Source organism: Chaetodon auriga, chromosome 22 (assembly GCF_051107435.1).
Source record: "Chaetodon auriga isolate fChaAug3 chromosome 22, fChaAug3.hap1, whole genome shotgun sequence".
NCBI classification, from domain to species: Eukaryota; Metazoa; Chordata; class Actinopteri; order Chaetodontiformes; family Chaetodontidae; genus Chaetodon; species Chaetodon auriga.
This window is the reverse complement of record NC_135095.1, coordinates 12,895,476-12,922,926: the sequence shown is the minus strand read 5'-3', so window position 1 is coordinate 12,922,926 and position 27,451 is coordinate 12,895,476. Positions and strand designations below refer to the sequence as shown.

Sequence of the window (27,451 nt, the reverse complement as noted above, 5' to 3'; positions counted from 1 at the left end):
GACAAATATCTTGCGATATTTTTCAAAATAGGTTACTACTGAATCCTTTGATGCAGTATGAAAAGAGTGAGCGAGTACGTAATGGAAGAGGTACAGATGTACACATCAACAGAAGGCTATAGAGCGTGAAAATCAAACCTGCTGAAGTGGGAGATATGTTCCAGGAAGACGGTATTTAAAGTGGATATAAATGTTATGTGAGAAAGTCCTCCATCATGTTTTAAGCTTGAGACATACCTTTTTTCTTGTAGAGATCTCAACACCAGACAGATAAGGGTCAGCTGTGTAATCAGGTGGAAAATGGAAATACAGGGATTTTAGGGTCGGCACTGAAGTTGATGTCAAATATAAGTGAATGTGCTCTATAATGGAAGTGAAAAGGGAGAATATGAGACCTGAAAGAAGACCAGGAGAGGGCAGTGAATACTGGAAGACTCCTGGAGAAGGTGTTAAAATGTCCAAACGCGGCTCTCAGTGGATTCAGAATGCAAGCATGTTGCACACCACAATCAGTGATGACACAGTAGGTGTTTTGATTTTTGGCAGCCAATGCACAGTACCTGCTGTGTCCTCACTGATTGGGATGAAGAAAAAGGGCAACATGCTTGAAAGTTGTAATTCAAAGAGACGAGCGCAGATGGGCGTTTTTTTCGTTTGGTTCTTTTTGGTAGTACAGTTTCAACAAAGTGAAAAGGTTACATTTTCAGTGGGTTAAGTTCAGTAGCAGAACAAACAACTGCAAATCATACGTTAAAAAAGTAATGAAATATTGACAATGAAATGCACATTTCATTATCAAGTACTCATTATGCAGAATGGCCCCTGCGAGTGTAAAATTATTGTAATTCTAGTACACTGACCCTCGATTCTCATTGGCTGAAATGAATTCTACGCCGTTAACGAACTTGCTAACGTTTAAGTTAAAACTGCACACCTGTGACTGCGTTACGTTGATTTTAAATACGCATATATCACCGGAAATGGTCAGTAATGAGCTACTGGAAGCTGTAAGCGTTAGAACTCATACTTTATCTTGTCGTGGCTCAAGAAATTGTTTGAGCAGACGGTGAAAATAATTACAGGTGGAGTATAAAACACCTGTGTTATATAAGCGAACGGCTGAGGAGCTCACCGGCTGACGGAGAGCTGAGTCTCTTCTTCTGTGGTAAAGCCTGGTGTGAGGAGGCACCTGCCATTGGAAAGCAGAGATTTATATCTTTTTTTTTTGTGACTGTTATGTTAATATTTTTGTCACGATTCGTTTCATGACATCCTGAGGGCTCGTGTCTAACGGCAGCGCAAGTTCACAGTTTGAACCCCCAACTTTGTCTCCGGGAAACCCCTCGAGACTACGCAAAGGACTTTCCGCGGCGCGCGCGAAGGGGAGAATTACGCGACTTTCAATGCGAGTCCCAACGCTGACAGCAGAAGAGGAGAACAGGCTCTTTTTTTGGTTTCTAGTGCGCAACTGGGTGCCTTTTTCGTCGTGGGTGACTCTTTACATTTTCTCGGATACTCTTACTCAGAAAATTTGAAATGAGCCAGCAGGTAGGGCTTCGGTGTCTTGCACGAGGACACCTAAACGGGGCGCCCAGGTGTTGACGGGCACATCGACTCCTGCCGGGACCAAACCTGCAACCTTTTAGCCAATAGACGGCTCTGCCATCCCTCATCCTCCCACTAAAACAACCTGTATCACAGCTAAAGAATGGATTACTGTACGTTTCAAATCCATTTAACAACTTTTCTCGGGGAACGGATTTAATTTGGTCGGAACTGTGATACCTACACGTCTCTTATGATGACTTTCATCTTTACATGTGTTCCTGCCACATATTCGCTGGCTTAGTGTTATTTTTGACACGTTTCTGTTAAGAATTCAGGTCCTCCGTACACTTAAAAGAGTTGTTGCCTAAATCTCGCCGGCTCTCATGGGACTGAGGCATTCGTCGCGTTGTTTGCTGCTACGGCGGAAGATGGCGGAGGCGGACAGCTCGGAGGTAGGGACCTTGTGATGTCCTGCACCCGGTAAAAGCGGGACCGGGACACTCTCAATATGGCTGTTTTAATGGTGACAACACATTAAACTTGAATATTACGTGCACATCTTTGTTTTTTTTATCAACATCATCGCAACCACATTTAGAATGAATGCTGCAATATCATGGCGCGCAAGCAAAGCGAAAGTGCATCTCCCAGCGTCCTGCAGATGTTAACGGTAGATCAATTTGCAGTAATTGCAATAATAGTGATAATGCATGCAGATGCTTTGCAGTGCGGTGAAATGATCAGCTTTGGATGCATGCACGCGATGAACGTGTCTGTGTCCGCTGTCCTTGGTGCTGAAACGGAACCTGCATCTTTTGCCGTGTCTTCTCTGAGTCTCTTGTCTGTATAATGACTGTGACTATGTTTTTTCATGCATTTTTGCCTGCTTATTATATAATTCCCCTTTGGCTTGCAGTTCTTTGACCCTGCCTGTATCAGCCCTGTATTAACCTATAGGCAGGTCCACTCGCTCACAATGACACTTGCAGTTCTGTAATTGCCTTCCCTGAAATCTTCAAACCCTTAGCTTTATGATTCATTCAGTCTGTAATTTATAAATCCTGATACAGCTCTAACCCTTTTTCTTTCTTATTTCTTCTTAACAGCGGCAACAGCCTGTCACATCCCCCCTCTCTCAGTCAGCCCAGCCCTCCCCACTGCCTAAACCAGTGCCTACTACCCACCATGTGCCCTGCATCCCCCATACGCCTCATGTAGCGGCCCTGGCCACTTGTCCTGGACGAGGCAAGATTGCCAAGTTCATCAGCCCGGAGGAAATGACATCACGGGATTACTACTTTGACTCTTATGCCCACTTTGGCATCCATGAGGTAGGCAGGTCAGGCACACGAGTGACAGCTTGGTGTGGTCGGGGTATAGAATGACACCAGATGCTTCCTGCTCGGTCTAACCTGATGCTCTTTAACTTGCCAAGGAGTTTCAACCCTGTTTGTCTGGCTTTCTGTCAGCAGGATATGTCAAACACTGCGGCTGATGTAACACCAGCAGGTTTTCATGGGCTGATAGGCTTTGATTTTGGTAGTGAGCCAAATCTTCTTTCTGGAATAGATGATGTTTTATCCATAACTAAAAAACTATTGTGTACACAGAATTGATTGCAAATTCTCAGTTCATTGAATCCGAAAATCAATAGAAAGTAGCAGTGAAAAAGCAAAGTTTAAACCCAGACAGTTGTTAAAAACAACAAAACAAAGATCCAGGCAAAGTAAATAGAAACTAAGATGAGTCGTCTGTCCTCCAGCGCTTTCAAACAGGACTTTTAACAAAGTATGAAACCAAACACCATCAAAAACACGACACTGCGGACCTCTCTCAGAAACCGAAGGTCAAACGCTGCATATGGCACCTCTTGTACAAAAAATAAAACAAAACATTTCATTTAAAAATGTAACTTAATTACCTCCACCCCAGATTGAAAGCAACTCCAAACATAAACCTCAGAGGCAAATGTCCGCTTACTAACAACCAGACTTTACATTTTGAGAATGATATCTCGTGGGAAACCGTCTCCTAGCAGAAAACAGAGTCAGCTTTTCCATTACCAACTGTCACTAAAGACAGCAGATGCACGGTAATAATCCACGTGCAGTGCTCCATAAATTAAAGCAATCTGTCTGTCTTTTACAGTCAACCACACTGAACTGCAAAATACTGTAAGATCGTGAAGCTATACCGTAGCTAACGACCTTGATCTGTGAAGGGTGGTGGTGGAAAAGTTTGGGGACATATAGACCTTTTTAAATAGTGTCCATATTTAGCATGTGGGTCAGGTTTTTGTCTGCTTGCAGACAAAGAGAGTGTCCTGATTAGAGGAGTGCAAAGCAAGGAAGACGGAAAGTGGGATGTGTGAATGGGCTCAGGGAGATGGATATCAGGTGGTCCCCAAAGGCTTTGTGTTGTACTCCTGTCTATTTCAAGAAGCTCTGCCACTGTCACTGAGGCTTTTGGCCTAAATACTGACTTATCTACCTCATTATACATGAAAAACTGATAGATTCGCAGGCTGAAGAAAATATGCAACTGCCAGCTTTTAGCATAATGTATACACATTTGTATGTTCATTATGTAACATTATGTGTATGATGTATTCCTTTGAGCATTTTTATGAATCACGCTCTTCCACAGGCCATCTATAGCAGTTCAGTATAGACACTATAGAGGTTTGCATGTTATTCAAGACTGCAAAAGTCATTATGCGTCACAGCTATGAACTCTCAGTTTTATCTCTGATTTAAACAGGAGATGCTGAAAGACGAGGTGCGGACGCTGACCTACCGGAACGCCATGTACCACAACAAGCATGTGTTCAAAGATAAAATCGTCCTGGATGTTGGTAGTGGCACGGGGATCCTCTCGATGTTTGCTGCCAATGCCGGCGCCAAACACGTGTATGGGGTGAGATAGATAGATACGGCCTTTGACCACAGACAAACACTCCACGGTTCAGATTCTTCGTTAGACTCATCCAACCGCCCGTGCTCTGTTTAAATCTTTATGAGAGAGAAAAGCCAAATTAAATGTGCAAATTAATATCGTATCTGGCTCCGCCATCACATTATCTCTCATCCATGGCCTCCCTTACCCAAATCATGCACGCACACACATCCTGCCTTTTTAAAATTCCTCTTAAGGGCTAACATTTTGTGTTGAGTTCAGAAACTGGTAATCTCTCTTAGACAATCTTACATACACAGGCACTAAGAGAGACACTCCCTTTAAACCAAGGCAAGGCAGCTTTATTTATGTAGTACATTTCATACTCTGGGCTGATTCAAAGTGCTTTACAGAGTAATACAAATACAGTAAAAGATTCACAATTAAATGGTACAAAAGAGCAGACTTGGAAACAAAAGCTTGAATACTTAAAAAGTGAAAAAATGCAGTTCAAATCAAGTGAAATACAAAAAAAGAACAATGTACAATGGATTCTCGTTTTGGTCAAACATGTCACAATCCACAGATGGATGAGAGTCATATAGAGTCAAGCTCTGCCCCCCCGCACTGTTCACTGCAAGTAATCATTACCCAGACTGTGTGCAGCCTGATGAAGTGCTTTCTTTGAGCGTGTGCTAACCAGTGTTGGGATTTTAGTAATGGTAAAATGTGGTCGCATTTCCTAGTTTTTGTCAGGAACGTGGCAACAGTGTTCTCACTAATTTGGAGTTTTTGAGGAGCTTTTTTGGAAAGCTCTGTGAACAGACTACTACAGTAATCCACTCTAGTGGAAACAAAGGCATTAGTAAGCCTTACCAGAACGATGAGGCAGATTACCTGTATGAAAAAAAACAGTTTATTGTGAACAGGAAAGTCAGCATGAACTGGGCAATCCAGTAGAGCTGAGCTGAGCTAGCTGGGAGGAATGGTGGGCTAGGGAGGTGAGGCATAAAGAGTTGGCTGACCTGCAGCAGGGGATCCAGGTGTGTATGGCTCTGGGTTTTCTAGGGCAGAAAGACAAGGCACAAGAGTAATATCACAGGTCAGGAGCATAGAGAACAGAAATCCAAAAAGAGGGCCAAGATGAAATACCATGAAGGACGAGCTGGCGGAGACTGCAGCGAAGAAGTGGGCTTGATATACTGTGCAGGTTGATTAATGATGAGCCACAGGTGTGCGGGTGGGATGGCTGGAGGAGGGGCAGGTGAGCATGCCCAGAGAGAGAAAACACACATGCCACAGCAGAGAAAGGGAACAGAGGAAAGTGACAGTTTGGACATTATTCCTCTGATTCTTGCCACATTTTTTAGATGGTAGTGAGCCAACAGTTACCGATTCAATGTGGCTGTTGAAATTTATCTGAGATTTCTGGCTTAAATCTTAGTTATGAGATCCAGGGAGTCAAGGTGAGAGTCGGCATCCTGTCTTTCATTCTGTGCTCCAGAGACAATTATATAATTGTGGTAGGATACTTTATTATTTTGTAGGATTTGGTCTAAAGGAAACATCTTGAGATTTAACAGGAGAGGTCCCAAGACGGACCCCTGTGGAACCCTGAGAGTCGAGGCCATCTGCTCGGTTACACAGTTCCCAATGGCGACAAAGTGCTTCCTGTCGTGAAGACTTGAACCACTTCAGGACAGCTCCAGAGAGTCCACCCCCAGTTTTCTAGTCTTTCAATTGTGCGGTTCACGGTCTCAAAGGCAGCACTAAATCAGGGCTGTAGCTCACAGGTTATACATTACTGACACTTGATTCTGTATGGGGAGGGGGTATGCAGTTAACACCACTGCTTTTTTCCATCTAAGGAAGTGTCATGACGTGTCATTGCCACAGACATTCAGCGGTTTCTCATTCAGAAGACACCAGACCTGTGGTTTTTGTCCTTGTGCCTACAGATTGAATGTTCGAGTATATCTGAATACTCAGAGAAGATTATCAAGTCAAATCACCTACACAATGGTAAGTTGAAGTGCTTTTCCATTACTTCTATATATCTTACATCCATCTGTCTGAGTGCAGAAGAGCGTGATGACATCTGGATTAGAAGTAGCGTGAAAAATCTGCATATTTCCATCATTACCGTCACACCCGACATTATTAGTCACAGTTCTGATGGTTAACTGGCAGCTTGCCTCTGATGTCAAATAACCGTAATCTCTGCCATCAATCAGAATTCCCTCAGTGGTGCTGATTACCATTGTAAATTGCCACCCTGAACTTCACAGATGGAGGACTGGCAACAGATGGTGGGTTTCATAGCCTGCAGATTTGATATTAGGCTGTTTTTTTGTTTTATCTGTTGTATTTACATTGAAGGTGTTTAAAGCTGATGGTCTTACTAAGGCGTACAGATATTAAGATCCAAGTGTAAATAGTAACTCTTTAATGTATATGCCATTATTTATACAGTAACGCCTGCAGATAATATCATCCAATCAGTAACCAGGCAAATTATATTCAGTCATGGTTATTGATTAGGAATAAACAAGTAGAAAATGCATTGATTAACTAAATTGGAATTACTGCATTTTTAAGTTGTTTAAGAAAGAGCTAGTTTACAGAGAAAGTGTGTGCACATTCAATGCATTAATTTTCCTCCACAGAGGGGTTAAAGGTGTTCTCTGTTAAGTTTATATGAATAATTCAGCAGCGTACATACACGTTCTTTTCATGAATAACATAAAGTAACAGAATGGGTCTGACCAAGCTGGCCTGAAAAGGAATTCAGGTAGAAGCAATCATAGATGACAAGTCCCTGTGGACACCTGTAGAGCATTTTACACATTTTCCCTTTTTAAGCTACTTCATCATTTGCTTCCAGTTCTTTTCTGTGTTGTCAAAAACAGGCAGTGCTTCCACTTATTTCACACATTTACCGATTAAAAAAACTATCATTGTGTAATTACCAGACTTGCTACTGCTGAACTCGCTGCCGTGTTACATGTATTTTACTTCACTGTGTCTTCTTCCAAGTATCTCCGTGGGTCAAAGAGGCCAAAATGGAAAACAGAAAACAAGACAAAGCAAATTGATGCATAAAACACTGAGGCATACAGGCGCTGTAATTAGGCTGCGCTAATTCTCAGCAATCCCATGGCATAAAAACAGTGTCATCTGAGAATAAAGTCATCGTTTGATTTGCATTAATGTGATGAAGATGCTGTGTAGTAATTTGTTGCCTGCTGTCTTGTGGCTCTCCACTCCACAGTCATTACCATCTTCAAAGGCAAGGTGGAGGAGGTGGAGCTGCCTGTGGAGAAGGTGGACATTATCATCTCAGAGTGGATGGGCTACTGCCTCTTCTACGAGTCCATGCTCAACACCGTCATCTTCGCCAGGGACAAGTGGCTGGTATGAGGGTGCTGCTGGAGGCTTACGGAGGGTTGGGTGTAGCTGGCTGGACAAATAAGGCTTTAACACATAAAGACGGCCAGCAGTGATGAAGTGGAGGATTTACTGTGATTGCTGCATGTGTCTGCTGCTCAGATGCTGAGGTCAAACGCGAATGATTTGCTTTCCAGCCTCAGTAGCTGCCTGCAGGCTTGAAACTCAACACATGTGATCTTATTTTACATACCAGGTGTGCGAATAATAAAGGTGATGGATGGCCTTTGAGTGTGCGTGCAATGACTCAATGAAGCTTTTCTTGTACTCAGAAACCTGGAGGCCTGATGTTCCCGGACAGAGCCGCTCTCTATGTGGTAGCCATTGAAGACCGGCAGTACAAGGACTTCAAGATTCATTGTGAGTACTCATGGCAGATTTGCTAGCCTTTTTTCTCATGTTTTTGCTAAGTCATTGCTTTCCTCTGTCTCTCTGTCTTCCTCTCAGCTGTGCGATGCATAATTAACGATCACTGTGCAGATGAAGCAAAACCAAACTCAAGTTAGATAGAAAATACTATGATTTCACTTTCTAAAGCCATTATCTGTGAAAGATAGCTAAAATCAGCATAAACAGATATTTTATTAAACTTGCATCAATTCAATATTTTTTTCCAGTAGGCGATGGCATAAATGGAATAAATAGAACCGAGTGGATTCCTCACTATGAGTGACTAATGTTACATTACACACAGTCATTTGATCCATTGTTAATGTAAAAAATATTAATTAGAGCAGCTTTGAGGCTTTACTGACCAGCAATAAGCCATTAATAAGGACAACATTTGGGTTGCCAGGTTGTGAAAAATCTGTTTGGCTGATGTATTACTGCAGACTGTGTGAAATGAGTAAGTCCTAAATAAAAGGTCATGGGTTTGTCACGTTTTAATGAGCCATCAGGACTGTAGTTATTATTACTAGTAAGTCAATAATAAAGAGTTTCTCCACCACAATAACTCATCAGGTTTGGGTTTGCAGTGTATTTTGGTCAGCAGCTCTTCTGCAGACGTGGTGGAAATGTCAGGCTAAGCTAGCTGAGTTAACTTGAGCTAAGAAGAAAGCAAGGTCTGCTAGGATATAAAACAGCCAAAAAGGATTTTTCACAACCTGGCAACCCAATTTATATTCTCAAATGTAAGTAAAAGTTAGACCAGTGCCATCATTAAAAGTACCCAGTCCAGGCTGTTTTTTCCTCAGCCAGCTTTGGTCTTTTGTCACTCTCGTTTATCCAAGCATGCTAGCAAGTGTCCTGATTTATGCTGGTTTTGTTGGAGGTGCAGCTTAAGCTCAGAGGACAGGAACAGGATCAACAAGAATGGGTAGGAAGTTCAAGAGTGTTATGCAAAGGTGTATAATGTTGTTAGCGAGCTGAAGAGCTCTTTTAGCGACAGGCTTTGTGCTCTTCAGGGAGGTTCAGGAAGCCCTTTGTACCTGCTGCGGGGACGTTTTGTAATGAACACTGCCACTGACCTTCACTGGTGATGATGACGATGATGGTCTGATGTTGATGGATGGTGGTTGTACCGAGGATTGCACTGGTTCTGTGATTACTTTGATGTCCTGTATAACTACTAACATATACTAGTACACTCACATTAATGTCAGTGCTCTCTCAGTAGTACCAAAGGTATTTAAACAGTGAGGTGCCTTTATCCCACAGTACATTATCCGCTTTATTTTTGTTCAAATAACTATCACAGCAGGAGTGCTGAGCTTAACATAGTGGTCCAGGTCAAAGCACCAATATTAAAGGTGCCATTCACACTTATTTAGACACCAAATCTGGGTTAACGACTCCTACTGAGTTTCCTTTTACTGCATAGGTGGCCCTCTCTGTTCTCTTACATCCATACTTTCACATGAATCCCAAAAGAATTCAGTCAACCCAAACCCTCACGCTTTTATTTTTAGTTTCTCTCTGCGTCGGTGGCATATTCCACCTTCACGTCGTTCAGACATAGTGTTTGGCCCCCTGACAAAGCAAGGTGGAGTGGAGGGACAGAGGGAATGGGGGAGGAAAAGCCTGCTCGATGTGTTTTCAGTCCAAATTATTATTTAAAAAAGCCTGCCAGACATGGCGGAGGAGGTGGAGGAGGCTGGAGTCTATTTTCAGGAGGGCTTGTCTTTCTCCACGTAGGGGCTGGATAGACAGAGAGACAGCGTGAGCGCGGGTCTGTGTTTCCTGGCAGGGTTAAGTGCTTTGTTTGACTTTCTTTGCTACTTTTTTTTCATGCTGACAGCTCGGCAGGAACAGAGAAGTGTATGAAAATTCACAAAGTAGAAATTCACAAAACACATACTGTGGTGCACGTGTATTCATATGGGAGCTGCTCTTCAGGTGTTTATGTTGTGTGCGTGCACAGGGTGGGAAAACGTGTACGGGTTCGACATGAGCTGCATTCGCAATGTGGCCATCAAAGAGCCTCTGGTGGATGTGGTAGATCCCAAGCAGGTGGTGACTAACGCCTGCCTCCTAAAGGTTAGTCTGTGCGATGTGATACGATGAAGGAGTGTGAACGCACGTCAAGCTTTTGTCTTTCATGCCATATTGTTTTATACCTTGAAAAATTGCAGTGTTTTTCATTTTTGTGCTGTGCTGTGAGCTACTCGAGGCAGCTATCAATCCCAGAGCCTCAGAGCATTTCAGTCTGCCGAGCCTGTCTTCATGTACATTACAGCGGTTTCTGGAGAACTGTAATAGTCTGCGGCTCTGTTTTCATGCTTGAAGATACAACAGTGGCTTGTCTTTCATCTCACAAATGAACAGAGGATAGAAGCATTCAGGGAGGCAATATGTCCTCTTTGTCCCCTCCACCTCAACCTTTCTTTTCATTGCTTGTCACTGTTCCCTCTCTCTGCTTCATATCCTGTTCTTTTCTATTTTGAGTATCAGATATCTTGTCTCATTCCTCGCTTCTTCCCTCTCACTTCTTCTTAGCCTTCATCTTCTTTCACATTCTCTGATTTAAACAATGTCAGGCCTCACTAGCGGAGCGGCTAAGGAGGTCTCGCTCTGTCTCTCCCTCTGTGCTGAGGTGAAATGTCACACGAGAGTCACCTGTGGGGGTGAAACCAGCTCTCCGTCACTTCAGTAAGCACAGAGGAGGGTGGTTAGTCCTTAGTTAGTGACACGCTGGTCTCAAGATTAATTCTCACTCTCTGTATTGCTTTTTACATGTATGTCTTCAGGGCTTAGTCACCCCGTCCCCCTGCTGCCAGCCCCATCTTAATTCAAACTGCCACTCATGCCTCACAAGCTAAAATTACAAAGTCGCTCCCAGGGACTTTTTTCCCTCTCCTCCTACAATTTGCTGTATACGATACTGGCCTTGTACCATTGGAAAGGACAGAGGTGTTAAATCACAATCTGTCATGCTGACGCCACATGGACGAGTGAGGCCGGGCAAGATGAACAGGTTGCAGTGTAAAATACCCCCCCCCCCCCCACGTCCTTCCCACCCACACACACTCACGCACACACTCCTCTTAAATACAGCATCATCTACATGCAAAGCAGGGACACACCTGCTGCACTCCTATTTTCGAACCCACACTGACGCCTGCCAGGTAACAAAATGTGATCCTTGAATTTGTGAACATATTCATCAGGCAGCGCTTGATTTAGACGCAAGCAAATATACAGACACACACACACATACATACTCACACACACACACACACACACACAGCCTCCCTCCCTTGCAGACTTGAGGGAGGACACCCACACAGCATGTGTACTGTGAGCAGGCTTCGTTTGCCAGCCGTGATTCAACCTGTGGGCTTTCACACACAAACACTTACACATGCACAATAATCATGGTGAATAATCAAGAAGCATTGACATATATATGCCCCGCATGTGTGTGAGAGGTGGCGAGTGGGGGTGACAACTTGCGTGTGTCTGCTTGTACATGTGGTGTGCTGTTTTGCTGAGCTGCTAGTCACACAGGGTATTTGATGAATTGAAAAGCACACGTATCTCTTGAAAGCAGTATGTTTGTTTCCAGGAAGTGGACATCTATACTGTGAAGCCAGAGGACCTGTCCTTCACATCAGCCTTCTGCCTGCAGATCCAGCGCAACGATTACGTCCACGCCTTGGTCACCTATTTCAACATCGAGTTCACGAAGTGTCACAAGAAGACTGGCTTCTCCACTGGTGAGGATCCTCAGATTGTAACAAACTGTTCACACAGACAATAACTCACATGCATACATACATACATAATATTAAAAGAAAACAAACAGGAGGAAACTGTGTGTAATATACTGTGTATCATACACATTGATGGGGATGTGCCCAGTTTGACAGTCAAGAGCAAGTCAGTCAGTCCTTAGATGGCAAATTAATACCACTGAATTGAATTTTAGACCACAAACATGCTAAAATATGGCCCGTTTTTATGCAGATCTACATAGTATTCATGAATGGCAAAGCATATAAGGAAGGGACATGAGTGAATGAAATTTAAAGGTGAGAGGCAAACTGAGCAGCAGCATTTCCTTTTCAGAAACGTTGTCCCTGTTTCTCTTGATAATTCACAAAAGCTGTTTTTATTGGAAGCACTTTCCACCAAAGAAATGGCACTTGGACAAGTGTGGAAAATGGTCAAATCTGGCTGGCGGTGTTATTCGAGTTAACCAACCCCTTACGCTTTAGTGTCCACATAAGACATTAATAGAATGTCAAATTTCAGAAAAGAGTACATTAAAGTAATGGAAGTCATGAATATTTTGCACTCCGCCCGCCCCGCGGTGAAATATCCAGCAAGTATTCCAAATTTCTTTAGAAATCTTTGAGCATTTGTGAGCCGTAAAATCAATGTCCCCTGAAAAGAAGCTACTGTACGTCAGCATCTTAGCTCTTGGCTACACTCTGCTGGTGTTGCACGAGTCGACCTGCTGTTTACAGCGACGGAATCACCAGGCACTTCTGGAAAAATGGCGCTGAGGACGCCTGTTATAAAGAGGGTAGCTAGGCTTATGTAAGCTTATGTTAATACATTCATGCATCCAGCGCTTACATAATGTTGTGTAGAGGAGGTTCTATGTTTGGCCGAGTCTGTTGGGCCTGAGGCTCAGCATCACTGAAAGAGTTCTCTGCTGTCAGCCTCTGTATTTCTCCCACTGGGTGAGTGAGTTTCAGACACTTTGCTGTTAATTTTCTTCCATGTTAACATGCCCGAGGGAGCTGAAAGCCCATTGGAACCAGTGCGTTTTGTAAATTTTATAATTTCTCACACTCCCCTTAACTTTTCTTTCTTGCCTCTGCTTTACCCTTTTCCTCTTTCACCTCCTCACACATTATCGTCTACCCTCTCTGTATCATGTTCTGTCCCATTCCTTTTTGTGTTTGCCCCCTTCCTCCTCTCCTCTACCTCAGCTCCAGATGCCGCCAGCACACACTGGAAGCAGACAGTGTTTTACTTAGAAGACTACTTAACTGTCAAGAAAGGAGAGGAGATCTTTGGCAGTGTTGCCGTCAGGCCCAATGAGAAGAATGTGGTAAGACTTATGGGAAATACGTCCAAAATTGTCAATAGTTTAGGTTTAAGCAATGGTGGAAAAAACTGATATTTTGGAAAATATTATTAGTTAGATGAGAAGACTGACACCATTTTCATATCTGTCCATTAAATATGAGGGTGCAGCCAGCAGCTGGTTAGCTTAGCTTAGCATAAAGGGGAAATAGGTCGTCTCCATCCAAAGGTCAAAAAATGGTACAAAAAGCCAATAGAGTTGAGTTATTAGCATGTTGAATCTTGGTTGTGTAAAAACATAAACACTCATTAACACAGAAAAACTGTGTTATGTGGGCGGTGAACTGAAAATCAGCCCGTCACTGCATTTCCAGAGCTGTACAACAGCAACGTGCTAGCAACATTAGCATGGTAGCTAAGGTGGTCAGTACAGTGCCACTGTGATGGCATTTAAATACATTTGAAGGACATTTTTTGTTTTGTGTGGTTTTCTTTGGCTGCTTTCATGCCAAGTGGAAATTTCTGCCTTTCTTAATAATTAATAAAAATGTTCTCAGTCAATTAAAAATTGTTTGAATGTTTTCCAGCGTGACCTGGAGTTCACCCTGGAGCTAGACTTTAAAGGACAGCTATGTGAGGCTGCCATTTCCCACGACTATAAAATGCGTTAGGAACAACAACCAACCAACCAACTACCCTCAGTCCTTTGCGACCCACTTGGAGAGGAGGGGGAGGGCACAGGCTCTCCAACAAGTATTCCAGTTGGCCAGCAAGAGTGACCAGATGCATCTCATTGGATGCCATCATGCCAGCACCAAACGATGTCACCAGAAAAGGCAAGTATCTATCAGCAATAGTGCCATCACCTGCACCAACGTGATCGACTCGGGCACATCGTTGAATGTAACACCCTAAATGAACTTGATTTTTTTTCTCAGTAGTTTCTGGAAATTTTATTATTTTGAGTATAAAATGAAAAGCATTTACGAGTCTTTATATTGTCAGCGCAGCTAATTGAAAAGCATTGATCTGCGTGATGTTGAGAGGGTTACAGCACAGCCATTATCTGTTTTTCCTTTCGTCATTTGTTAGGATTTATTACTCACTGTGTAATTGTGTAAAAGGTACAGTAATCAATTGTGTTCTATTTTATTATTTATTATTTGCATGTGAAAGTTTTTTGCTTCATTGAGTTCAGAAAAATGTGAAATGTAATTTATTTCTTTCTTTAACTGAGGATAATTCAGAGCAACTGTACTTTGGTGCCAGAGTGAAACCGAGCAATGAATCAGAACAGTAACAAACACAGATGCAATATGTCACGTACCACTTTGTTTTGGAGATCAGAGAAACAAAGAATATGAAAAAATGAATGATGAACACGATGATGAATAAAACGTCAGAGAATCGAGTCTGATTTTCTCACATGATTTTCATTTTAACAGCTATTTTAATGAATTCCAAATCATTTATTTGAGGATTAGCTTCAGCATAAAATATAACTACAGACAGGTGACAAATTAGAGGAAAACCCAACATGAAGTGTCTTGGCAATGATTCTACGCTATTTTTCCAAAAGGTAATCCCTCATTTGGTGTTTTGATGATGGTTGATGGAGAGCAATGGTTCAGAATCTCTCACAGGTGATCACCTGGGTTCAGATCTGGTGACTGCGAAGGCTACAGCATATGCGTCACATCATTTTCACACTCATCAAACCATTCAGTGAGCCCTGTTGCCTCAAGGATGGAGATACTGCCCGAACCATGCCAGCAGAATGCCCTCCAGAGCAGAACAGAGCCACTTGATCCCCTCAGTGCAGGGGTCAAGCATTCAGGCCTGTACTGTTCTCTCTGTGTCACACCTGCTCACCCACTTGTAGAGAATATGTTGACGGATGACTCATCTGAACACTTTTTCCACATCATAGATGTAGACGTAGACCAGTGCAGATGGTTTTTGTATCACTGAACTACTTGTAATGAGGGTTTTATGCACTGCAACCCACCCACAGGATCCCTCTCTGTGTAGTTTTCGATGCCCTGCTCTCGCTGACAGTCCGATCACGTCCTGCTCTTCTGTTATTCCTTGCCGCACTAAGGCACGAGCATCGCGGTCATCAAATGTCCGCTGTCGACCACAGTCTCCGACCCCGTTCGCTGGCGTCTTTCCCACAGATGTAAATGCAGATGTCACTTCAGTCACTGTCCCTGAAGCACCAGCCAGTCGAGCAGTCAGAGCTGAAGCTCCTGCCATCGATGCCCGAACAGTGAACCCTCTTTCAAAGCCACTTAGATCTTCTCCTCTTGCCATCTTGATACTAAATCAGAGTCAACCATGCCTGCTCAGCATTTCTATGCACGCCACGCCACGGAGCATGATTGGACTTTAAATGCTTCTCCACTCATTTATTTAGGCCTTTCCTTTCATTTGTCACCCGCCTGTGCATTAACGTATATGACCCCAGAAAAATACAGATAAATTAAGCTAACATTCAGTTAGGAAACAGCTACAGTATATTTATGATTAATTTGGGTGATGGTTGCCAAAAGTAATTATCATACAGTTTCTATTTTAAACCTTACAGGCAGAGCTACTGTGATCTGGCAACATTATTTACAGGATATGATGCAGCACATTTTTTTTTTTTAACTTTAACAAAATCTCTTTCTCTGAGCCTCATCATTTAAGCTTGACAGTAGGTTTCACCTTCACATGGGCAACACACTCCTTCATGTCGACGTCAACATGTCGTGCGTTTTTGGGCCAAAACGAAGACACCGTTTCATTCTACGATAAAGGTCCAAGAATGATGTGTTGTCTTAAAACACCGGATATCCAATGTCCAAGAAGAACTCAGTAAATTGAGTGTACGCTTCACTTGCAGCAGGCTTTCTTCTTTATGGGCTGAGCACTGAGGATGACGGTTGTGTCTCTCACCGTGTCTTCCTGCTCCATTAACACCCTGAGTAAAGACAGACGGACAATCAGATCAATTTCAAGCTCAGGTAAGTACAAAAGTCCATCTGCTCCTCGATCATTTCATCATGCATCTGCTGCCTGGTGTGCAGCCATTATTATTTTCCACACTTATTTTACTCACAGCTTCCATCTTACCTGGCCAGGTGTGTCAGGGACTCGGCCACATTCTTGGCAGTGTAGGCACTGACCTCAAAGAACATCACCTTGTTTTCCTACACAGGAGCAGTCATTTTTTTTTCATAAGAACAGACATGGAGCTGCCTCGCTGCACATAAAATGATCCACAAGCTGTGGATTAAACTCACATAAGCCAGTTGTTCAGCTTCCTTGAATGACACCTCTCTGTGTCCGTCCATGTCCATTTTGTTGCCCAAAAGGAGGATGGGGATCCCTTCTCCTGCTGCATCCTGAAAAACAGCAGCCACGTGACTTCGTACAGCCGTTTTTCACAGAAGACATTTTGACGTGGCTCTCTGTCATGTCTTACTGGGACATTTGAATAGAACACAGTAGTTGCACATGCTGCACATGCACAAAACAAGAGTTGTAGAGGACTTCCTGGGGTCAAAGGTCATACCTGCACATTGGTGAGCCAGGGTTGCACAGCCTTGAAGCTCTCCTTCACGGTGACATCATACATCACCACCACACCGTCCGCCTTGCGAAAGAACTGCTTGGTTATGCTGCGGTACCTGACAATGACGGAGTCTGACGGTCACCACACTGACCCACTGTACACAACTACTAGTATTCTATAAATGCGCCAAAATACTACCACGGCAATACTGTATTAAAAAGATATTTTTAGAAAATGTAACAAAAGTAATTGGTAAATCTTGTATTATAGTAGCTGAACATTATTATGTGTTGCTTTCTAGTGCGCTTCAGAAAATATTGGTTATTAGTGTACGATTAATAAACGTGCAAATGCAAATTATATTTTAGGTTCTATATTATGTTATAAATATTGTTATGGCTTCAAACTCACCTCTCTTGACCTGCTGTGTCCCAAAGCTGCATGGCTATCTGCATATTGTCCAGGGTTAGTGTCTTCACACTGTAGTCAATACCTGATCAAGATCATAATATAACCAGGATATATGAGTCATTTCCTAGTCAAAAAAATGTGCCAACACTTGTAAATTCATTGTTTTTTGACAGAGCAGCAAAGCCAAAAATGGCCACAAGGGGGTTCAGCGAGGTGTGATCGGACTGTGCCTCATTTTAGAGAAGTTGGGGAACAAAGTGAAGATAACAAGGCTCGAGTGAGGGTTGAGAAAGATGAAAGCAATGAGGAAAATTCATCAGAAGTGACATAATCTGCAGTACAATGTGTGCCAGGGCTCTTAGACAGGCAGTGTGACTTCACAAGCCCTTTCATGTGATGCTAAGTCGCCCTCCGATCTCCCGTGCTTGCATCCACACACACACGCGTGCCATTCGGCTTCGTTCAACACAACCTCCAACGCTTTTGTACACGCATGCAATATTATTGCAGTGTTTCTCTTCTCACCCACAGTAGCAGTTGTGGAAGGGTGGAAACGGCCCTCACAGAAGGAGCGGAGCAGGGACGTCTTTCCTACACTCGAGTTCCCAACCAGAACAACTTTAAACAGCCGGTCAGGGGCAAGCAGTGCTGCTTCATTTGCCTTCTGGAGAAGATAAAGCAAGGATTAAGGTTAATTTATGGTAATCTAGTTCATTTCTTACGTTTCATCACCTCTGCAGTTACTTCTCCGCAGGTTCTAACGTTTTTAAGATGAAAACATATTTGGAGCTCCTAAGCTGTGGACGCACTTGCTGGGTCTCCTTCCCCACAGGCTGTCCTCTTGGAGACATGGGCGTCGTTTTTGGGCGTGTAGAGCGGGATTTCCTCACCAGAGGAGCTTCTTCTGACACAGGGACAAGAGGGTGACTGGAGGGTGGGGTGGCAGCCATGACAACACTTGTTTCAAGGTCACCCTGAGCTTCCTCTTCCACCTCCTCCTCCTCGTCCTCCTCCTCGCTGAGCTGGTGCAGCAAAGGTTGAGGCCCTCCTTGGAGCAGGTGGGGCAGGTGGTCCTCCTCGATGGAAATGACACGACGAAGGGGCCACCCATCTGGAGGGGCGTCCAAGACTTCCTCTTCTACCCCAATCTTCTTCTCAGTTTCCACTTTCTTCGCTCTCACTCTGTCTTTCCCCGTCACCTTCTTAGCGGCGGCCATCTTGCTGGGTGATTTTTTGGCCTTTGCCCTCACGTCGTGCACTTTGGGCGGAGCGGGGCTGCTGTAACCGTTGGCTAAACCAGAGTTTTTCTTTGCTGCAGGGCGCTGCTGACACACGGGGGAGCTGATGGTGGTGGTGGAGGAGGGCGTGGTGTCATCCTCACTGCAGGAGGAGGAAGCAACAAACACGATTTGAAGGTGCTCTATAGGCAAGGCCTCCAGAGACTGGTAGGACCCGTCCACCAACAGTGGGGCTCTTTAAAAAACAGAGGAGAGGCAGAGGATATACTGGATCAATTCAATTGACTGAGGAGAAAATCTGGAGGCCAAAGCACTCAAAGGTTTCTGCTTTTAGGCTAAAAACTAAAATGTTATTTTAGTTGATTGTTGTCAGTGCACAGAATCAGATATCCTCTGTTTTTCCTCCTTTTGATATATGATTTTCACATCACACTGAGGCTGAAATTCTTCTTTGTCACACAGGAAACACTCTGACAGAGATGATTTGTGTCAACGAGCGCCAGGAAGATAAATGAATCACCTTTTTGCCGGCTGGCTGGTGTCATCAAATATGTTGGCGAGGCCCGCTCTCTGCTTCTGCTTCTTTCTGAGCGAGGTCCGAGGCTGATTTAAACAAAGGGGACGTACGTTCGCGTTACAGAGGAATTTTACCAATGCCAGGACAGATGCTGCTGCAATGCAGTAAGATCAAACGCATACTCACTACACCGCAGCATATGTCTCGCTCGTCTTTTAAATGCTTGTTCATCTCTCTGGGAAGATCGAAAAGGGAAATTAATGAGGAAGATGGAATCTGCTGTGGAAAAGAATGCACTGAAGCATAAAAAGCAGTCTTTGAGTGACTGTGCAACCAGATTTGTGAGGTTTGCCAATTAGGCCTGAACAAGAAGCCAAAAAGATTAAAACCAAGCGCTGGCCAGACTTGATATGCTCTCATGGGATGTTCTTTTCCTACCTGAGGAGGTCGAGCTGCTTCATGAGACTTTGCTTCTCCCTCTGCAGTCCCTCAGTTACTCTGTACATTTCCCTGAAACAACACAAAATGACGAACACAGCGTGAGTTAACAGCATATCTCTGACGTAGCTGAGAATTAACTATAGGAAGGACACGCTCTTAAATCCAAACAACACTTAAATATGCACAACAGGTGCGTATGCCCACATCTCTTTCTCCTGCTGCAGCCGGGCGGCCTGCTCCTGCAGCATGGCCAGCTGCTCCTGGGCCAGCGTCAGCTCCTGGCTGGTGCTCTCCAGCGCTCTCGACAGCTCGTCGTTGGTCGTCTTCAGCTTGACGTTCTCCACGTGGCTCTCCTGCTTCTCGCTGCTCAGCTCGTGGCACTGGAGCTCTAACTGGAGGGAGAGGGAAACACTGGAAACTGATCTGTATGGCTGCATCGAGCTATTTCTTGGTTAAATATAGTGGCAGTAATTTAAAAGTGATGTTTAGTATCTAGATGTTGTGTGACTGGATGCTGTTGTGATCAGATGTGCTCACCCTTCTCTGCTTCTGGAAAAGATGTTCCAGCTCCTTCTCCTTTGCAGACAGTTGGTGCTCCAGGTCGTGGCTGCGCAGCTGCAGACGCTCAGAGTCCTGCACGGCCAGAAGATGAAGTTTGTTTAATTAGCAGAGTCCAACTACCGACATCTGCTCCATCACCCTCACTGAAAAATCCAGACACGAGGAATATGCAAATAATGTTTATCTGAAAGGTTTTACAGCCTTCTAGTGTCAAACTGTGCACATGCATCATTCTGCACAGTGAAGCTCAAACATCAGAGTGAGGAAGCAATAAGGGAAACACATCTCTGAGTGGAAGCAAAGAAGAGGAAATGATTACTCTGACTGACTGACTGCTAACATGGGTGCTAACGTGTTTGAGCTGTCGCACCTTTAGCAGCAGCCTGTCTTTCTCGTTTTTGATCTGCGCCTCCATCTCTTCATACAGGTGACGGATCTCGCTGTCATGTGTTGCAGCTTTCCTGCAAAGAGGGTCAGTATTACAATAGAGGCATTACAATAATAAATAATAAATCAGTGATATACAATCTAGGAACAGAACAGCTTGGTTTTCCGGTTGAGCTGAAGGTTGTATTTTTCACTCTGTGTCTGTAATTACATGTAAAAACGTGAACACACACATGCACACACACACACAGCAGCTGAGCTTCATTTTCAGAAGAATGCTGAGTGGTATTTACATTCCCTCTGACAATTGTTAAGACCCAAACAGCCAATTAGTAAAGTCTAGAGGAATAACAAGCTGTGGCACACACAGTACCATGCAGTACCATGGGAAAACAGCCATATGCACTAAATCGCACTGATTTAAGCTGCAGTTTATCTTCAAACATGTGGCTCTGTATATTATGGGAGTATATCTATAGTGTTATATACAGAATATATAGACCAACACACTATGCACTTCTTACTGCTTTCATGTCTCCATCAGGCATAATATGAATGGATTTCCACTCCAGCAGAGGGTGGTCAGACTTCAGAGTGTGCCTCCAGATTAGTGGTCATTTGACATGGATAAAGGGGTTGATCTATAGAGAATTACAGGTAAATCCATGCAAACGCTCTCAGGCAGTGGGCCCAGCATGGGGCAGTAATGTAAACACACACACACAAACAGACTGTTATGTCACTGATTCTTTAGGTGGCTAATGAGAGGGAAGAAGGTTTGCTTTATGCGGTGCATGAAGTACAGCTCTTAAACGCTTTAAGTGTGGGAACCAATTGAGAAATGCGGCCTTTTTAACCCAGGATCCACACTCGCTGTTGCAGCAGGAAATAAACACCACGTCTCTTTAATCCGTGCATTTCTCCTTCCTGCATTCCATATGTCAGCTTCCCTTTTCATTCCCTCCCTTCATCTTGTGCTTTGTGTTTTCTTTTCATATCCTCCCCTCAAAGAAAATCTTCTAAAAGTATAAAACACCACAGATGGAGGGAATATGGTCCCTTCTTTTAGCCATGAGTGCATGTGTGTACCTCTGGAGGGCACTCTCCATCTCCTTCTTCTCCTGATGGGCCTCCTTGATCTGGTGGGTGACCCTGGCCAGGAACTCCTCAAAATTGGACAGGAGGTGCGGCTCATCGCGCCTGAGCTGGGCCCACAGACTGCGCACCTCCCCTGGACTGGAGAGAGGGAACAGGAGAGGACACGAGGAGGGAGATTAGTCATATTAAATCATGTAAAGTATGGATTATGGCACTCACGCAGCATGTTTTCATATGCAAAACACGCCAAAATATACATATACGCATAAGGGTTTGCAGTGATTACACTCACTCCTCAAACACATTACTGGCCCCCAGGCTCTCCATCAGCATACAGAAGTGTCCCTCCTCCTCGTCTTCAACTCCTGCCAGCTTGGCCTCCCATTGGCTCTGATAAAGGGCTTCTTTAGCCCTAAAGACGGGGCCTGGGGCCTGATTTTGGTCGTCTGCCACAGAGATCCTCCGGCCATGAAGAAACTGACCTGAGATACACCCACACAGGATGGCAGCATGGATGTTAATTTTAGCATCTATTATTACCCTGTCATTTCCACTTGTAGCCAATGTGGCCTCATCAGCTAAAATGAGTCTAGCTTTGAGCATTTATAGGCTTCAAATTCAAAACAAACAGCGTAACATGCACATTGTTTTCCATTATCTGGGTTAAAGGCCACTACTTTTTTTGTATTTTTTGTCAAGGTTCTACTTGACACCATCATTTGCTCCAGGTTTGATTGACGGCTCTCTGTATGATCGCTGTATGAGGGCAGCAGGAACGTACTGAATCCAGAGGTGAATGCCTCCAGCGTGAGGTAACCAGTGCGCTTCATATCCAGAGAGTCAAACACATCCTCCAGCTCCTCCGCAGACAGAGGCAGCTCTCTGTGGAGCCTCTGCCAGGAAAAAATAAACACACAGGACATTTCAGGGCTGCTGTGCCGAGCTGGACTGAACAGGAATTATCAGCAATGCGAAATGACTATGAATGTGGTTAGGAGTTGGCTTATAAACCATTTAAAGACACTATAACGAGTATATGAGTAAATATCACGTAACATTGTGGAGCTTTAAATCTGCTCTAACTCCAGCACGCCCACCGCAGAGTAAACACTGGCACAAAGTGGCTGTTTTCTGTGTCACTGTGCAGAGCGTTACTTTGAACCCCTCAACACAAACAACAGCAACAAAAGGCATGATGCTCTCAAGGGCCCCGTCCTAATTAACCGCCGCCACAGCTCGGACATTGTTGCCGCTTTGAAGAGGCCTGTGCGTGTTGTTCCTGCCTGCGTTCTTCATTGAAGCCGGTGAAATGATGTGTGAGCTGAACCTATACTCATAAACATTTCCATCAATGGTGCTACTCCGACACTTCACCGGCTGCTGCGAGCGTGTTGAGTGGGTGAAGCGCTTCTTTAACAATGGTGACATAATATGTAAAAAAAAAAAAAAAAATCTCAGAAGCAAATGATTTCTGCTTGCCTTTCACCGTCATTACAGCATCGCATGAGGCTGAATTATGCCAGAGGTAAAAGCGTGTCCCCTTCACCTATTCTTCTTCTTAGTGGAGGCTTAATGCATTCGAGAGCATCCGTGCATTTTAGGAGAATGTGAGACATTTAAGAAGAGCTTTTTTTTTCAAGAAAAATCAGAAATTACTAATAAAATAAAAGCATTTTCAAGCTCATTTTAGGAAATTTCTGACATTCTACAGAGCAAACGATAAATTGATTGATAACTTAATCGATAACTTATCCAGCACATTCATCTGTAAGAAAATAATCCTGAGTCGTAGCTCTAAAATCATGCCGTCTTCATCTCTCCTGATCCCCAGCAGTGTGCAGACTTTACAAATGTGCTTTTAACCTTAGTCACTCCATCCCACTTCAACCTGATACACACACTTTAACAACACACACAGCCTCCTTCTCTAACCCTCATGTCTTTGCGGGTAATGAAGCCTTTGCCCTCCATATCGCAGGTCCGGAAGAACTCCTTGGTCTTGTCCAGCAGGGCGATGCGACCCCAGTCTGAGCCCCTCCTCCCTGGGCTCAGCCCAAAGCCGTTCACCCTGCCCTCCTCCTCCATGTCTGGGACTCTTTTTCAGGGACACTCGAGCAGCATGTATTTCAGCAGCAGTCAGGCGTGGAACCAGACATCAGGCCCCCCCTCACTGGCCCTGGATCCAGTGCTCCGGGGCTCTCACGGTCGCCATGACGACAGAGGCAGGAAGCAGCATCAGATGATGAGATGGCTGATTACTTTGCGGCTCACAAACTCAAAACTGGTTGCAGGCTCCTGTGGGACAGAGAAACTGTACGAACAGTGAAGTATTGGGAAAGGTGACATCTATGAGAAAAGCGGTGGGACAAAGTTACACAAGCGATCACATTAATGCAACACTTGTGATACTCTACTTCCCTTTTCTACTCACAAAGGTATGTAAACACAGTCGAGGATTATCTTAATACCCAGCCATACAGAACACATGACAGCATAATGCCTGCAAGACTGCAAGAGCCGTAATGTTTCCCCTCTGTGCTCTCACAGCCGTTTCTTGCTTTCAGCACAACTTCAAGACTCAAAACAAGGGTTTGAAGTACTGCGTTGTTTGCCGGGGTGCTCTTTGTCTTCAGTGTCTGAATAAGTAGCAAGAAGTGAAACATAAGAGGCAAATATGTGATTTTGAGATGCATCAACTAAACTCCTGTGATGGAAAAGTCTATTTTATTCACTTGGTTTCAGCCTTGCAGCAAACAAAAATGTTCAAAAACTGAAAATTTGAAAAATTAGCTCCCTCAAATAAACTCCCTTTATCCACAGGCGTCAAGTATGCTACCCTCTGCAGTGAAACAGTAGAGTGAAAAAGCAGTTAAACTCCTCTGAAAATCAAGAATGAAAGAGAAGAAAAGCTTTGGGCCTTCCTTTACAACAAAACAAAAACTTGCAGCCGACTCTTTCTCGGCCACCCTGAGTTCCTACTTTAACATACTTAGCAGTAAAATACAAACCCTTCCTTTAAATAACCCAGAAACACAAAGAAAGTTCTCACCTTTTCCAAACGACACACACAAGACACAGGAGCTCTTCTCCGCTTCAAGTATCAACAGAGCAGCGAGCGCACTCCTCGTTTAGGAAGTCTTGCCTCACAGATGAATGTCAGAGAAGTCATTCTGCAACCATGTGATGTCATGAGGAAGCGGCCTGAGGCTTGGCAGCCTGCGTCCACATGCTGCCCCCCCCCCCCCCAACACAGAAAGAGGGAGGGCTGCAGAGCAGACTCTCTTCATGCAGGCTGCATGTATGCAACAGGTTCACATCGCCTGTAACTGTGACAACAGCAGACACAAGACCACAAGTACCTTGAATGCTAATGTGTTACTGAAAAGGGTTTTATTATGCCGTCGTGGCTTTGTTCAATCAGAACATTACACATTTTGGAGTCATTTTAAGGGTAAGTAAACCAAAACTGATGGGCTGTTGTTAGATTACTTATAATTTAATGAATACGTTGTTTCATTGCTACAGCTGGAATCTGTTGGTCATTTGTAAATAGCAGCTTTTTGCAGGAAACTTTCAACATTTATGGATTAAAAAATGTTTTACATGAGCAATCTTTTGCATCTCTTCATATCTCACAACGCCCTCTTGTGGTCTGAGATTAAAATGGGCCACAGTATTAGATTTTCAAGGAGAAGATACTAAAAAAAAACATACAATACAGACGTAAAGAGGCAAACTTGTTTTAACTGTAAAGCACCACTGGAGGGAGTGAAAAGCACAGTCCTGATTGTCCTCAGGTAATCCTTTGCTACAATGTTTTTTAAAAATCAAAGTCAAACACAGGCAAGGTCCACTCTTTTCCCATGATTCTCCGGTGTCGGCTCTGACTTGGGAGTTATTTGTCAGTTCCTTGGATCTTCTGAAGCAAATACTCCATCTGCAGGTTCAGATTGGGCTGTCCTTTCTTGGTCTTTTTGCTCAGCATCTGAAACGTCTCCATCTTTTTCTGTTTGTACTTCTGAATGGCTTCTTCTCTCTGCTGCTTGTTCTTCAGGTATTCCTGGGATTTAAAGAAAAAGAAAAAGACAGCCTGTCAGTCGAAAGTCTGCGATCTGATCCGAAGTCACAAAAAGTTAAATCTGTAACATATTTTTTTCATTTTCGAGGGTAAGAGTTGACAATAAACAATAAAGAGAAAAACTCCACCTCTTTCTTTTTCCTCCGTTTTTCTTTGACTTTCTCAAATTCCTCTTTCGTCTGCTGGTAGGACGTCTTCTTCAGCAGCTTCTTCCTCATGCGGTTGCTCATCGGAAGGCTGGAAGAGAATATTATAAAGGCAGCTTTACTCCCAAATGTGTGTCCCATTTGTTTCCCAAACTTTAAAACTGATAGAAGCAGAATAAATGACATAATGAAACTGCACTCAAATTTAGGCAATATTCATGTTTCCACTTAAACTGATTCCGATCTGCTCATATGAGACTTTAAATAAATCAGTGGATAAAAAATGATGCATTACAATAATAAACTAATAAAACCAGATTTATGAATAGATATTCCATTTCTGCCATACTCTGCCAATAGATCCTCGTAAATCTTACACACTGGCCCTTTAACACAGTCCTTCAGATCACTTAAAGTCACGCAACATCTCCCAATCTGCTTAGCTCATGTGAAAATTATGCTTTCAAGATGCAAGTCCAGACGTTGTCTCACCTTTCTTTCTTCGAGGCAGCTGTTGGTTCAGAACCTGTCGGCTCAGATCCACCAGTGACTTCTGGATCTGGATCAGCGGCTTCACTCTGGGGTGCAGAAGCATCATTTTGACCTGGCTCCTCTTCCGTCTCCTGCCCTTTTATCCTGAGCTTCATCCTGTTCATTCTATTGGTCCACGCCTCGTTCTTCAGTTTCTCTGCCTCGGCCACGTATAGATGCCTGAGGTGCTCTGGGTACTCGTCCTTGTACAGCCCTTTGGACCCAGGGTTCTTCTTCTTCTCCTTCCGCAGCAGCTTGTTATACTCATGTCTGAATTTTTCCTTCCTCTTTAAAGCAAACCCTTGACCTGACAGAAGACAAAGGTATACCATCGAATATATATATGGAAGCTGTCTTTTTCTCCATTTATGTACTTGTTTGAAGTTTTTAATTTTCACATTTAATGTTATCTCTGAAGTCATTTTAAACTTTCAAACGACATTATAGCAAATGAAGGCCACCCTCAATGATTTTTGAATTTAAATAAAATATTGTATTTTATTTAAATAGAGGTTTCTTGGTAGATCACTATATGCCGAAGTTATGAGAAGACCTAGATATTTTGTAAAATAAAGTTAAAAAATCGTTATGTAGGATAAAAGTTTGTCATGTAAAAATACTAGTTTAAATTGAGAGATTTCTTAGTGGAGTTTGGCAACATGTTTGTCATGGGATGAAATTATACAGATGTGTGGATAGGCTGTGCCCCATTGCTAGTTGTCTTTCTCATTAAATACAGGTGGAGGAGTCAACCAAACTCCCATCAATTATCTAACTATTATTCCTTCGTACTTTAACAGGGTAGCTCTTCGTTGTGTATCGCAAAAGCTTACCTTCCTTAACATTGCCTTTGAATACTTTCTGCTCGGGGACCCATTTCCTCTTCTTTTTGACACCGTGTGAGTTGTTTTGTGAGTTTTTCCAGTTGCCGCCTTTCGCTGTAAATTTATTATTCTTCATTCTTTGATCTGTCGGTGCCATTTAAGTTAAATCCTCTGTTTACAGCTCACGCTGGGCTCAAACTGCGTGTATCTCCCTACAGGCGCAGGGTGATGACGTCTGAAAGGCACATGAAAAATCGATTGCGGATCATCCAACCTTGAAAAAAAAGAAAAA

The 27,451-nt window shown here is 43.6% G+C and overlaps 3 protein-coding genes across 4 annotated transcripts; 1 reads left to right on the top strand and 2 right to left on the bottom strand.

Annotated features, from left to right (window-relative positions):
• The first annotated feature begins 1,121 nt into the window (after nt 1-1,121).
• prmt8b (protein arginine methyltransferase 8b) lies at nt 1,122-14,780 on the top strand. Of its 2 annotated transcripts, none has more exons than XM_076722445.1 (10): nt 1,122-2,000; nt 2,655-2,879; nt 4,309-4,464; nt 6,402-6,465; nt 7,715-7,857; nt 8,163-8,250; nt 10,253-10,368; nt 11,897-12,047; nt 13,272-13,393; nt 13,956-14,780. In XM_076722445.1, the coding sequence occupies exons 1-10, from the start codon at nt 1,932-1,934 to the stop codon at nt 14,037-14,039; spliced, it is 1,218 nt and encodes a 405-aa protein (XP_076578560.1). In that variant the 5' UTR covers nt 1,122-1,931; the 3' UTR covers nt 14,040-14,780. The 2 variants fall into 2 exon arrangements, with proteins under 2 accessions (XP_076578560.1, XP_076578559.1); XM_076722444.1 differs by having other exon boundaries at nt 1,964-2,218.
• Nucleotides 14,516-23,665, bottom strand: cracr2ab (calcium release activated channel regulator 2Ab). The gene is made up of 17 exons (XM_076722443.1): nt 23,513-23,665; nt 22,362-22,473; nt 21,873-22,062; nt 21,572-21,718; nt 20,466-20,556; nt 20,072-20,167; nt 19,739-19,926; nt 19,532-19,603; nt 19,280-19,328; nt 19,097-19,179; nt 18,148-18,811; nt 17,864-18,002; nt 17,339-17,420; nt 16,928-17,042; nt 16,656-16,757; nt 16,486-16,562; nt 14,516-16,333 (listed from the first exon to the last, which is right to left on the bottom strand). Exons 1-17 carry the CDS (start codon nt 23,663-23,665, stop codon nt 16,246-16,248), a joined length of 2,448 nt encoding a protein of 815 aa, XP_076578558.1. The 3' UTR covers nt 14,516-16,245.
• A 1,277-nt stretch (nt 23,666-24,942) lies between these two features.
• ccdc59 (coiled-coil domain containing 59) lies at nt 24,943-27,389 on the bottom strand. The gene is made up of 4 exons (XM_076722376.1): nt 27,169-27,389; nt 26,297-26,642; nt 25,787-25,895; nt 24,943-25,640 (listed from the first exon to the last, which is right to left on the bottom strand). Exons 1-4 carry the CDS (start codon nt 27,314-27,316, stop codon nt 25,476-25,478), a joined length of 768 nt encoding a protein of 255 aa, XP_076578491.1. The 5' UTR covers nt 27,317-27,389; the 3' UTR covers nt 24,943-25,475.
• Between the last annotated feature and the right edge of the window lie 62 nt (nt 27,390-27,451).

Coding starts and splice junctions, on each gene's coding strand:
- prmt8b (XM_076722445.1), top strand. CDS start 1,932: ATGGGACTGAGGCATTCGTCGCGTTGTTTGCTGCTACGGCGGAAGATG. Junction 2,880..4,308: donor CCCACTTTGGCATCCATGAG/GTAGGCAGGTCA, acceptor TGATTTAAACAG/GAGATGCTGAAAGACGAGGT. Junction 7,858..8,162: donor TCGCCAGGGACAAGTGGCTG/GTATGAGGGTGC, acceptor TCTTGTACTCAG/AAACCTGGAGGCCTGATGTT.
- cracr2ab (XM_076722443.1), bottom strand. CDS start 23,665: ATGGAGGAGGAGGGCAGGGTGAACGGCTTTGGGCTGAGCCCAGGGAGG. Junction 18,812..19,096: donor ACCAGCCAGCCGGCAAAAAG/GTGATTCATTTA, acceptor TGTTTTTTAAAG/AGCCCCACTGTTGGTGGACG. Junction 17,043..17,338: donor GACACAGCAGGTCAAGAGAG/GTGAGTTTGAAG, acceptor CGTCATTGTCAG/GTACCGCAGCATAACCAAGC.
- ccdc59 (XM_076722376.1), bottom strand. CDS start 27,316: ATGGCACCGACAGATCAAAGAATGAAGAATAATAAATTTACAGCGAAA. Junction 26,643..27,168: donor CAAAGGCAATGTTAAGGAAG/GTAAGCTTTTGC, acceptor GTCTTCTGTCAG/GTCAAGGGTTTGCTTTAAAG. Junction 25,641..25,786: donor AACGGAGGAAAAAGAAAGAG/GTGGAGTTTTTC, acceptor TTTAAATCCCAG/GAATACCTGAAGAACAAGCA.